We start from the raw sequence: 13,563 nt of genomic DNA on the forward strand, positions 1-13,563 counted from the left end.
ATCTTGGGTTTACATGGCAGTGTAGACGCACCCACAGAAGTAAATTGCAAAACTCCCATTGACTTCCAGGGGGCCAGTATTTCACTTAGTATCTTTTTCAAGTTCCCTTGTTTGTAAATGGACACTTTCTTGGTTACACAAATGTGGGGTGCCAGGCTCCAAAAGGAGGTGGAGTCATTCTGAAAAAGGCAATTTCTAATTCTAGTGGTATGAATTAAATTTTGGAAATAAATATAGTATCTTTGTGTTTCTTTTGAGGTAATGAATGGAAAACCAGGTATGAGACACAAGTAGAATTGAACAGACAACTAGAAAGGCAAACTGGTCTTCTTCAAGAAAAGATGGAACATATTTGTGGAAATCCAACAGGTAGAAATGTGCATTCATAGACATATTAATATATAATTTTATGAATACTAGAGAAAAATATCAAGGTATCACATATTTTGCTTATTTACAGATAGATTGTCTTCTATTCGCTCCTTTGATCAAATGCCTGTGGTGAGTAGATTGGCGTTTAATTGCATAAGTATCTAACAATTCATTGTAGCTAAGGAAATTATTAAATAATTTCAGCCATTTGCAGCCCAGAAAAAAATCAGTGACTCTATCCAGAAGCCACAAAAATCAACCCATTTATTTTTTCATTGTTTCACCTCTGCAATTGTTTATTATCTTGTAAGACCTATAGTAAAACAAGTAAATAGAGGATACATAAGACATGAATCCTGGGATATATTATCTTACATATTACAGTGGGAGTTTTTACTGAGTAAAGACTGCATGATTGGGTGCTAAATCATGAGTCAAACCTGGACAGTTTCAATTCATAATTTATATAATGTATATTCTCGATGCATTTAGTACTATTACAAATACATTGTACACAACATATTTATGGGGAAATCCTCACTATAGAATAAACGTTATATTTGTACAATACAAAATGGCTTAAGCATTTTAATTTCTTTAACTTCACTTCCTCCAAAGCCATGCAGACTTCACATTCACCCAAAGACTGAAAAATTGACCAGTATGAATGAGGCTGGTTAGGGAATGGCACTCGGGAACCACAGAGACCTTCACCCATAATGTGGGTGCACAAGGGGGCAGAGTGAAAACAAAGTTGAATTCTGGATTTTTCTTTTGTTTTTTAACCTCTCAAGCTCCAGATACTCTTACTTTAAGGCCCTTTGCTCCTCCCATTCTGTTGTCCATCAGGGAACTAAGAAATAGAGAATCCATGTAATATAGGCAGAAGTAATATAAAGAACGGCAATGTGACACTGTGAAATGTTCCTTCCAGCTTGGGAGCTCACGGGAAAAACTCTGAGTGGTTCAGGCTTTCCAGATTGGATGGAAGGAGGTTGAGCCAGGATGTAGCTGCATTGTATATTAAGCTCTCATCCCAACCCAGTTCATTTCCAAATGGAAGTGTGTGTTTTGGAATTAATACTGCTCCAAGCACAATTAAATTCTCTCTATAGCTCTGACCCCCTTAGATGGAGGTTTGGGCACATCTATGATGAAGGAAACCAATAGCAGCACAATTTCTAAGGGATCTGTTCTGCCAGAAGGCAGAGGAGGAATCGAAAAAGGAGCATAGAGGGGCCTGCACTGTTTCATTGGTATCTAAGAAACTTCTGGGTTCCCAGGGTATGCCCCTGCCTTGTCCATGAGGCCTCCCTCACTCCTATTCCTCAGGAACTGCAGGTGTTCAGGCTTGCAGATTTATCCAAACCTTTTTTTTTGCTCCTGTAAGTTTGTCTGTGAGAAAATGGAAATATTTAGCCCTTTGAGGATTAGAATGAGAAACTGACATTTCTTAATGGACAGGAGCAGGGAGATCAGCAGCTAGCCATCATCCTACTTATGTTCAGTATTTTTAATGTTATTTATTAAAACTTCAAAGTCCCAAACTTGCCATTACATATGAGATCCTATGAAGACATCCATATAATGTTTTTTCTAAATGATATGCTCTAGTTCAAACAGAAATTAATTCAGGGAAGTTTTATGGCCTGTGTTATACAGGTCAGAGTAGATGATCACAGTTGTCTCTTCTGGCCTTGTGAGCTAAATAACGCTTCCAGTAGATATCATGCCGTTTCTACAGTGTCCCAATACTGGATAATGGATTCCTTTCTGGAACATTGTAGAACGATAAAGTCTATTAGTTCTTGTCATCTTTATGTTACTTTTAAAACACCTTCAGGAGTTTAAGAATTTATGGGATTGAAAGACTGTGATAAATCTAAAAAGTTAGGTACTGGTATGAGAACTCTTTTTTGACTAGAGAAGATGGAATGAATACAAACAAATTACCTTTGTTTCATATTATTTTTTATTTATTTGTAAGTAGCACGTATGAACCCCATTGAGCTAGTCCTGTACAAACACAGACCAAGACAACCCAAAGAGCAAATTGATGCCAGTAATTATAAGCAAATATCATGTATGTGTTTGCCAGACACCCACAACACATTGTCTGGCAAAAGTCTACTTTCTCCACATTCCACTCTCTGCTTTTAAAAGCTACAGGTCTTGTTTTTGAGCACCAACAGGGTAATGACAAAAATAAGCACTCAGGTACCACGGCAATGAGCAAGTTATAAGAATCTAAATAGAATGGAATAGTTTACACCACGGCAAACTCTTGGATGGTGGATAAGGAAGCACACTGGATTTTCCATACCCAGAAATTGAAATAATTGCTTTCAAAGGTCAATACCATTGGCTGTATGGACTTGGAATATTGCTGAGGAATTTTTCCTTGCTTTGGAAAAGGTGTAGTTCATTCATGTTTAAACACACAGGTACTATTTTGATGATCTCATTTTGACTTGAAATTTCCTGTTTGTTCATTTGTTTCCAAAAGTGATGATGGTGTCATCCCCTTCAAATAGCACAATAATATAGAACCAATAATACAAACCTTTACTTCTTTATAAGTGGAGATTAGAAAATCATTTCTGCATGTTGAGGTTGGATATTGAAAAGCTCTGAAATAGAACTTCTATAGTGAAGACTGTTAGTCATAACTTCCTTTGTGCCCCAGTGAATAATACACAAGCTGTACTGTAATTCAGCAATAATTATGAAGAAATTGAAAAGCAGTTCCTTTTAAACCTAGCCCAATGCGAATTTTACTTCCTCGTTAGATAAACCAGTTAGCATTTGTTCACTCCTTTTTTGTTAAGCAATATTATGTGAAATATACATAGGCTGTCGCCTAAATATCATTTCCCATGCTAGGAGACAAAAATATTCATATTTTTTTTCTCTCCTTATAGTTACTGCAAGAAAGCCTCCCTAGACAGAGGCTTTATTATGCAAATAGAGGAAGGCATACTGCAGAATCAGTTCAGAAGAACACACTTCAGATAGCATTGCCTTAGCAACGCTCTAGTTAAGATTAGCTGCGGAACCAGGGTTTCTATTATAAATCACTGTGTTCAGCATTGTCCAGCATCATGATTGAGGAAATTCAGAGATTATTGTTCAGGCATTTGCTTTGCAAAACTGCATTGTAGTGAAAATGCTGGATACATATTAGCCACATACAGGCCATCCCTGTGCCTTACTGGGGTTCTGCAATTGATGTTACACCACTAGCAAAGTGTGTGCGATGGTGTCACATTGGAGAAAGAGCTGAAAACACAACACAGACTGGGTATCTGGATCCTAAGAAGACGTAAGTTGAAATTGTTCTCTGAGCCTTTGTGTGGGGGACATCAGCACTTTGCCAAGGTGGAGGAAATTTTGACAATTCCCTTAGCGGGTCACCTTTCACTGAACTTCACTGACCTTGTTTGCTTAAGTCTCAAATAGGGATGTGTGAAAAGTGTGTCTGAGTTTCCTTCTCTTTGCAAACTTCAATACCAGCTTGGAAAAGGGTCTGCACCGGTCCCTGAGATGTCCCTGATACAGTTTAGGAAGGCAGCAAGCTGGTTCCTGGTATCAAAAAGGTTGAGAAATACTGCTCTAGACCTCTACAACACACCTTATGTGTCCAGGAGACCCCTGTTAACCTAGCTTCCCCTGCCTCATTGCCATCCTGTTATGGGATGTTCTTCCTTTGATATCTTTGGTCACACCAAGTGGTTACTTTCCTTGTGTATATATATATATATATATAAAGATATGGTCTTCAGCGGGGCAGGAAACACCTGCTTTTTCTCAGCAAGGCAATAGGAGCGGAGGAAAATCCTGCTACCAGCCCTTCTTATAGCTATACAACTGGGGATTATAGGTCTTCTGTTCCCTAGCTTGTGGCTGGTCAGAAACCCTGGTGGTTCCCTAGCATCTCCTGGGTTGGCTCGGGAAAGAGGGTGCTCCTTGGAACTTGATGTTCATGTAGAACCTGAACCAGTCTGTGCCAACCCCTGAGCCAAACAAACTGACCCCGGCAGAGTTCATGCAGCCTGTCATAATCTTCATATTATTTTTTAATATAGCTTTAATGTGAATTATTATATTAGCCACAAGGGGGCACTTGGTATTTAAATATGCATAGCCCTCCTGGGTTCAGCTATACTGAAGCCTTTAGTGTTCAGTGCACAAAATCTCACGTGTACAGTATACGCAGAAACATGCTTTGCTAAAGAACTTTAATATTTCATTTTGTCACAGTAATTATTACAGTAGGAAATTAGTGACAGTTTATCAATAGAGCTAAAAATGGAGTTCAATTTCAGTAACATGAAAGATGCAGCATTACTTTTTGCACTAGGTTTTAGATTTAATTACTTCAGCTGATAGACATACCTCCTGGTGTTGGAAGGAAAAGAGTTTATTTTCTGGGTGAAACTACATGTGATTTCAAATGTCAAGTAGAATAGATTGTAGAGGCTTCATGGTTTTTTTTACGTGCCAAACAAATGTATTGCTTATGTGGCTACCTGGTAGAGGAAAATCGAAGAGGATTAAGGCTGGAGTGAATTGCCGCTAGACCATTAGATAGCTCAAGTCAGTCTCTGGTGAAAGTAAGTTTTCTACGTTGACGATGTCACCTGTTTGTCACCGTGGATATGGAGGAGTGATTGATGGAAATTGTCATCTGCATTCCTAGTGGTAGCAATACACTGAAAAATCCACTGTGAAAACAGCTTGTGTGGGTGGTTTTAAAATCCAACTGTAATATAAATCTGCATAATTTCATTTGCTGGCAGGTGTTAAGTCAACAGCATACTTCGGAGGGAATAAAAAAAGAAAAACCGTGGGGATAAATGCAGAAAAGATTAATTGGGGGGGGTTCCCTTTACTGTGAAGCTTTGGATATTGGTCACTGCTGGAAACTAGACTTGATGGATCATTGGGCTAATAACATATTTGCTAGTGAAGAATTCAGTTATGTAAAGAAGACTCTCAAGGTATTATTTTAAAATTGCAGCATGTCTTTTAGCCATCAGCTCACTCAGAGTGACTCGACAGGCAGTTTAATGAAAACTAAGAATTTTAAATCCCTTAGTCAGCTTATGTCTCCTTTCCAGGAATACATTGTCCAGCTATTCAGGGTTTAGCAGAAGAAGCTGTTAATAAACCTTAATTTACAAGAATGACAATATTTAATTAAACCAATTTCAGCAATAAAGTTATCCTGACTTTTTCAGGGTTTAGATCAGAATTTATCCCACCCACTCAATCTTGAGGCTAGGTGGCAGCATATTCTCACAGGTCAGTGCTGGATAAAGGAGGGAGATAATGGTGTGGAGGTCACTGTGGTGCACCCCCTGCAGTCAGTCACAACACCACAGGTGAGTCCCTGCCTCAGTTTCCTTTTTTGGGCTATCAATTAGTTCAGTAAGGCCCACATATAGTGAACATTGCCCTTTCAGGAGTCCAGTTTATTTAACCAAAGTCTGAACATAGTATGGAAATTAACATAAGAATAGCCACACTGGGCTGGACCAATGGTTCATCTAGCCCAGTATCCTATCTTCCGACAGTGGTCTATGCCAGATGCTTCAGAGGGAATAAACAGAACAGTGCAATTATCAAGTGATCCATCCCCTGTTGTCCAGTCCCAGCTTCTGACAGTCAGAGGCTTAGGTATACCTACAGCATGGGATTGCTTACCTTACCATCTTGGCTAATAGCCATTGATGGACCTATCCTCCATGAACTTATCTAATTCTTTTTTGAACCCAGTTATAGTTTTGGCCTTCACAGCATCCCCGGCAATGAGTTCCACAGGTTGACTGTACATTGTGTGAAGAAGTTCTTCTTTGTTTTGTTTTAAACCTGCTGCCTATTAATTTCATTGGGTGACAGATGGTTCCTGTGTTATGTGAAGGGATAAATAACACTTCCTTATTCACTTTCTCCACACCATCTTGATTGTATAGCTCTCTCTCATATCCCCCCTTAGTCATGTCTTTTCTAAGCTGAACAGTCCCAGTCTTTTCAATCTCACCTCATATGGAAGCTGTTCTGTATCCTTAATCATGGTTTTTCCCTTCTCTGTACCTCTTCCATTTAAAATATATCTTTTTTTTGAGATGGGGCAACCAGAAATGCACGGAGTATTCAAGATGTGGGCATACCATGGATTTATATAGTAGCATAATGATATTTTCTGTCTTATTATCTATACCTTTCCTAATGGTTCCTAACATTGTTAGTTTTTTTTTACTGCTACTGCACATTGAGCGGATGTTTTCAGAGAACTATCCACAACGACCCCAAGATCTCTTTCTTGAGTGGTAACAGCTAATTGGACCCCATCATTTTGTATATATAGTTGGGATTATGTTTTCCAATGTGCTGTACTTTGCATTCATCAATATTGAACTTCATCTGCCATTTTGTCATCCAGTCACCCAGTTTTGTGAGATCCCTTTGTAGCTCTTCGCAGTCTACTGTAGACTTAACTATCTTGAGTAGTTTTGTATCATCTGCAAATTTTGCCACCTCACTATTTACCCCTTTTTCCAGTCATTTCTGAATATGTTGAATAGCACTGCTCCCAGCAGGGCTGGTCTTAGACCAAATAGCACCCCAGGCAAGCAGTGTATTCGGTGCCCCCCCTCCATTTGTTAAACTTTTGAATACCTTATTTTTATTGCATTTGTAGTCCATTTCACGACTTTGATGCACGATTTGCATGCATGATTTATCCCTGTCATATAAGACGATAAATTTGCCCGCTAGGATCTGTAAATCTGTATTTGTGCATGCCATATATAAGCAAATTAAAAAAAATAATTTTGTCTAAGCGTATAGAAACTTTAATTTTAAGAATAACTGAAATGTACTAACATCAAGAAATTGAACTGTGCACCAACATTGGGTGGACAAGCATTAAATAGTGTTACAGTAGGTGACAGCCTTAGAATGTCAACCCTAGTTAGGGTGACCAGATGTCCCGATTTTATAGGGACAGTCCCGATATTGGGGGCTTTTTCTTATATAGGCACCTATTACCCCCCACCCCCATCCCGATTTTTTACACTTGCTCTCTGGTCACTCTAACCCTAGTCCTTTAGTTCAAAAGGTCGTTTTTCTTGCCCTCACAAAATGAAGCACAGCGTCAGAGAGATCCAAAGACTGGCCAATGGCCTTTTCAAGCGATAAAATAGAAAACCATGTCAGTCTCTCGTTGGCCATGGTCGGTCGATAGAAGATATATTTTAATGAGCCTGAGCTTCGAAAAGCTGCGCTCACCACTCGCGACTGTGACTGGCAGCATGAACAGAATCCTCAAAGCTATCCATACATTAGACAAAATGTCCTTCAGCTCTGCTTCATGAATCAATTGGAGAACTTGAAGTGGAGAGTGCTTCCCATGTGGCAAAATGTGACAGATGTTGTCCAATTCAACATAGAGGTCTTAATTATTGACATCCGAACATTCCCCATATCTCTGTCCAGTGAAGGTCCATACAACTGTTCAAGAATGTTTTCATATCCTCCGGCAGCTTACTAAGGTCATACAAAAAAACCCAGGTCTTTTTGTGGTACTTCATTTGTCCAAACCTTTCTTTAATGGACATTCAAGCAGTGTCAACAAGAGAGCAAAAACCCCTCCCTCTTGAATTTTTTTTCTGAGCTTCCCATCACCTCATCTCTGCCCTCGCAACCTAAATGTATATTTTTCCAATGAATCCAAGTTTCCTTGAAGACAGAATCAACTCCTAAGTTTTCCGCCATTTCTTTGGCAGCAGAGATGGCATCTTCAAATCCATTCTCTCTGTAGGCCACAATGAAGTCAAGGCAGCTTCTCATCAAAGTAGTAGCAGTCGCGATGTCCATCGATTGAGTTTTTAATGCCTTGCTTACAACATTTACTTGGAACAGGATATCATGCCAAACCACCACTGGTTTGCCAGACTTTACTCCTCATGTCAGATTCTGGCCTCAGCTTTACTCGACTGCATCGGTTCCATCAGGGCATCATAAGCCTGCAGTAATGGAGCTTCTTTACAAACTACTCAATGTAGGTGCTCACGCATGACATCATTGTATTTCCCAAGGAGCTCTACCAAACCAAGGAAATTACTGTTATGTTCAGTGAACAACTTATCCAACAAGCCCCGGAAAGCCAAATTACTCTCTGCAAGGAAGAGAGTAATTGAGATCAGACGCTCAAGCACATTCCTGAAATACATTGTTTTTATGTGTCTATGCATGTATTCTGCTTGAGCCTGGAGTAGACTCCATCCATTTGGAGTAGTCTGTAAAATGGCTAGGTGACTTTTCATGTTGCTTTAGAGCATCAGCTAAGTTATGCCAGTAATTGTACCTGGAAAGTGCAAGCAACAATTTGGCATTCTTGTCAAATATTTTGCTACAAAAACAGAACACCTTGTCAATTGATTTTGAGTAAACTAGCCAATGCCAGTTCAGTTTCTCACATTCTCAAGCACTCTTTCGCAGTGTGACTTTGAGAAGTGGCACTTCTGCTTATTTACTGGAAACGTCATATCCTCGATTTTGCCTGGCCTGTTCAAAATTGTATTATCAATATCGGCACAGTTTAGGATCGCCGGCCGTAAAGCAGGATCTGATATATCAATTTGTGGTGTGCAATTTTTCTCACTGCTGTTTGTGTCATCATGCAAGGCTGATTCTTCTTTATCGTTTCTCTCCTTTTCATGTAAACCAGATTTTTCTTCGTTATTACTCTCCTTTTCATGTGAGTCACATTCTTCTTTATCATCACTCTCCTTTATGGCACAAGGAAAACTGGATGATTCTCCATTACTTTCCTCACATCTTCATTCCTTATCTTCAGGTAAATCTGCTAATTCCTTAGTATTAGGACTTCCATCATTTACGCTTCGCTCCTCAATTTCTTCTGCGCTGAGACGATTGCTACTGCCTAATGCCCGGTCTATATTATTCTGTTTCAGATATTTTCCGATCTCGTTTTCCCTTTGCTGCAAACTAGATTGCAATTGAGCTTTTTGCTTCCTATACTGAACTCCTGAAGGCTTCTTTGGGGGCATCTTTTATTTTCTATGGGGGAAAATAGACCGTATCATGGAGAGCAAAAGGCTATGTTCCGCAATCTTAGAAACTCATCAAACATTACATGTTAAGCATGGCAAAAGAAGTAACGGTATTTCTTTTATATTGCTGCTTAGATAGGGGTTCAATAAATATCTCTGGTGTCTCATTAAATATGCCCTTTATTAGTCACTACTTACACTCTTCAAGTCTTAAAACACAAGTACATTTTCACAATTACACAAAAAAACAAGATTCACAATATCGCAGCTGCGCTCTCACTTCACTTCGTTCTCACTGACTGACTGGCGATGCCCCATCCCGTATATACCCATGAGGGCATGGCTGACAACATTCTAGAAAATTCAAGGAAAATGTTGTTCTCAGAAAATCTGGAAGTTTCCGCAAGATTCCACAAAGGTCCAGAACATCCTAGGAGGTTAGTGAAAAACGAATCCACATATGGAATACCTGAAACATGTTACTCCAAACATTCTGTTTTCCTTTTTTTTCACTAAAAACAAAAACAGCACCCCTGGGTCACCTGGGTCGCCTGCCCCTAAATCCGACCCTGGGTCCCAGTACAGATCCTGGGGGACACCGCTATTTACCTTTCTCCATTCTGAAAACTGACCATTTATTCTTAACCCTTTGTTTCCTATCTTTTAACCAGTTACCAATCCATGAGAAGACCTTCCCCCTTATCCCATGACTGCTTACTTTGCTTTAAAGCCTTTGGTGAGGCACCTTGCCAAAGGTTTCTGAAGGTGCAAGTACACTATATCCACTGGATCTAGGGTTGACAACTTTCTAATCGCACAAAACCAAACACCTGCCTCGAGGCCCTGCCCCACCCCTTCTCCGAGGCCCCACCCTCGCTCACTCCATCCCCCCTCTCTTAGTTGCTTACTCTCCCCCACCCTCACTCACTTTCACTGGGATGGGGCAGGGGGTTGGGGTGCGGGAGAGGGTGTGGGGTGCAAACTCCAGGAGGGAGTTTGGGTGCAGGATGGGGCTCAGGGCTGGGGCAGGGGATTGGGGTGTGGGAGGGGATTCATGGTGCGGGCTCCAGCCGGGCAGCGCTTACCTGAAGTGGCTCCCAGAAACGGCTGGCATATCCAGCTCCTAGGCGCAGGGGCAGCCAGGCGGTTCTGTGCGCTGCCCGCGCCTGCAGGCACTGCCCCTGCAGCTCCCATTGGCCATGGTTCCCAGCCAATGATGGGCGGCACTCGGGGCCGGGGCAGCGCACGGCGCCTCCCTGGCCGCCCCTGCACCTAGGAGCCACGGGGACATGCCGTCCACTTCTGGGAGCAGCACGGAGCCAGGGCAGGCAGGGATCCTGCCTTAGCCCCACTGCGCCGCCAACCAGACTTTTAGCAACCTGGTCAGTGGTGCTGACCGGAGCCCACCAGGATCCCTTGTCAACTGTTCCAGTCGAAAACCGGACACAGGGCAACCCGAACTGGATCACCCTTCTCCATATGTTTTTGATCCCCTCAAAGAATTCTAACAGATTGGTGAGGCATGATTTCCCTTTACAATAGCCATGCTGACTCTTCCCCATCTATGTGTCTGATAATTCTGTGCTTTACTATAGTTTCAACCAGTTTGCCTGATACTGAAGTTAGGCTTACCTTCGTTATTGCTAGGATCGCCTCTGAAGCCTTTTTAAAAAACTTGTCACATTAGCTATCCTCCAGCCATCTGATACAGAAGATGATTTAAGTGATAGGTTACATACCACAGATAGTAGTTCTGAAGGAACTAAAATATGAAACTGCAGAACTCATGGGTAAATACCTTCAGGTCCTGGTAACTTAATACTAGGGCTGTCGATTAATCTCAGTTAACTCACGCGATTAACTAAAAAAAATTAATCACAATTAAAAAGTTAATCACAATTAATCACAGTTTTAATCACACTGTTAAACAATAGAATAACAATTGAAATATATTAAATATTTTGGATGTTTTTCTACATTTTCATATATATTGTATTCTGTGTTGTAATAGAAAGCAAAGTGTATATTATTTTTTATTACAAATATTTGCACTGTAAAAATTATAAACAAAAGAAATAGTATTTTTCAATTTATCTCATATAAGTACTGTAGTGAAATCTCTTTATCATGAAAGTGAAACTTACAAATGTAGATTTTTTTTTGTTACATAATTGCACTCAAAAACAAAACAATGTAAAACTTCAGAGCCTACAAGTCCACTCAGTCCTACTTCTTGTTCAGCCAATGGCTAAGACAAACAAGTTTGTTTACATTTACAGGAGATAATGCTGCCCTCTTCTTATTTACAATGTCACCAGAACATGAGAACAGGCATTTGCATGGCACTTTTGTAGCGGCATTGCAAGGTATTTACATGCCAGATATGCTAAACATTCGTATGCCCTTTCATGCTTCAGCTACCATTCCAGAGGACATGCTTCCATGCAGCCGACGCGTGTTAAAAAAATAATGCGTTAATTAAATTTGTGACTGAACTCCTTGGGGGAGAATTGTATGTCCCCGCCCTGCTCTGTTTTACCCACATTCTGTCATATATTTCATGTTATAGCAGTCTTGGATGATGACCCAGCACATGTTCATTTTTAGAACACTTTCACTTCAGATTTGACAAAATGCAAAGACGGTACCAATGTGAGATTTCTAAAGATAGCTACAGTACTCAACCCAAAGTTTAAGAATCTGATGTGCTTTCCAAAATCTGACAAGGACAAGGTGTGGAGCATGCTTTCAGAAGTCGTAAAAGAGCAACACTCCAGGGCGGAAACTACAGAACCCGAACCACCAAAAAAGAAAATCAACCTTCTACTGGTGGCATTTGACTCAGATAATGAAAATGAACATGCGTCCATCCGCACTGGTTTGGATTGTTAACAAGCAGAACCTGTCATCAGCATGGAAGCATGTCCCCTGGAATGGTGGTTGAAGCATGAAGGGACATCTTTAGCGCATGTGGCATGTAAATATCTTGCTATGCTGGTGTCACGGAGGGTGGGGGAGACAAGACCCTGCACCCCCGGCTTCCTGCGATTCACTATGACTCTCAGCCAGCCAGGAAAACAGAAGGTTTATTTAGACGACAGGAACACAGTCCAAGACAGGTCTTGCAGGTACAGACAACCGGACCCCCTCAGTTAGGTCCATCTTGGGGGGCCCCAGGGAGGCCAGAGCCCCATCTGGGCTCCCCTCCATTTTCCCAGCCAGCTCCAAACTGAAACGCCCTCCAGCCATGTCACTCAGCCTCCCCCCAGCTCCTCCCCCTGCCTTTTGTCCAGTTTCCTGGACAGAGGTGTCACCTGGCCTCCAACCCCCTTCCTGGGTTCTCATGTTACATGCTCAGGTATCTTCCCTCAAGGAAAGTCTCCCATCCCCCAGTGCAGACAGCCCCAGCAAAACTCCCCTGCAACCTTCCCAGGTCAATACTCCCCCATCAGTATTCAAAGAACACATTGAGAACATTCCCAGTTTGTCACAGCTGGCTACCACAGTGCCGTGCAAATGCCTGTTCACTTTCAGGTGACACTGTAAATAAGAAGAGGGTAGAATTATATCCTGTAAATGCAAACAAACTTGTTTGTCTGAGTGATGGCTGAACAAGAAGTAGGAGTGAATAGACTTGCAGGCTCTAAAATTTTACATGGTTTTATTTTTAATGCAGTTTTATTTTATTTTTTACATAATTCTGCATTTGTAAGTTCAACTTTCATGATAAAGATATTGCACTACAGTGCATATATTAGGTGAGTTAAAAATACTATTCATTTTTTTTTTTATAGTGCAAATACTAGTAATCAAAAATAAATATAAAGTGAGCACTGTACACTTTGTATTCTGTGTTGTAATTGAAATCAATATATTTGAAAATGTAGAAAACATCTGAAAATATTTAAATGGTATTCTATTATTGTTTAACAGTGCGATAAATTTTTTTAATTGCTTGACAGCCTTACTTAATACTATTTAATTTATCAGTTTGTTCCAAATCCTCCTGTATTGACACCTCAATCTGGGGCAGTTCCTCAGATTTGGACCTAAAAAGAATGGCTCGGGTGTGGGAATCTCCCTCAGATCCTTTGCAGTGAAGACTAATACA

At 40.7% G+C, this 13,563-nt stretch overlaps 1 protein-coding gene across 1 annotated transcript in view; it reads left to right on the plus strand.

Annotated features, from left to right (window-relative positions):
• CCDC169 (coiled-coil domain containing 169) overlaps positions 1-13,563 on the plus strand; it is a 46,496-nt gene that overhangs the window by 15,950 nt on the left and 16,983 nt on the right. Inside the window, exons 3-4 of the mRNA XM_065423533.1 lie at positions 259-369; positions 461-501. Coding sequence (XP_065279605.1) covers positions 259-369; positions 461-501 — 152 coding nt within the window. The remainder of the gene's footprint in view (positions 1-258; positions 370-460; positions 502-13,563) is intronic.

Source organism: Emys orbicularis, chromosome 1 (assembly GCF_028017835.1).
Source record: "Emys orbicularis isolate rEmyOrb1 chromosome 1, rEmyOrb1.hap1, whole genome shotgun sequence".
Classification (NCBI taxonomy): Eukaryota; Metazoa; Chordata; order Testudines; family Emydidae; genus Emys; species Emys orbicularis.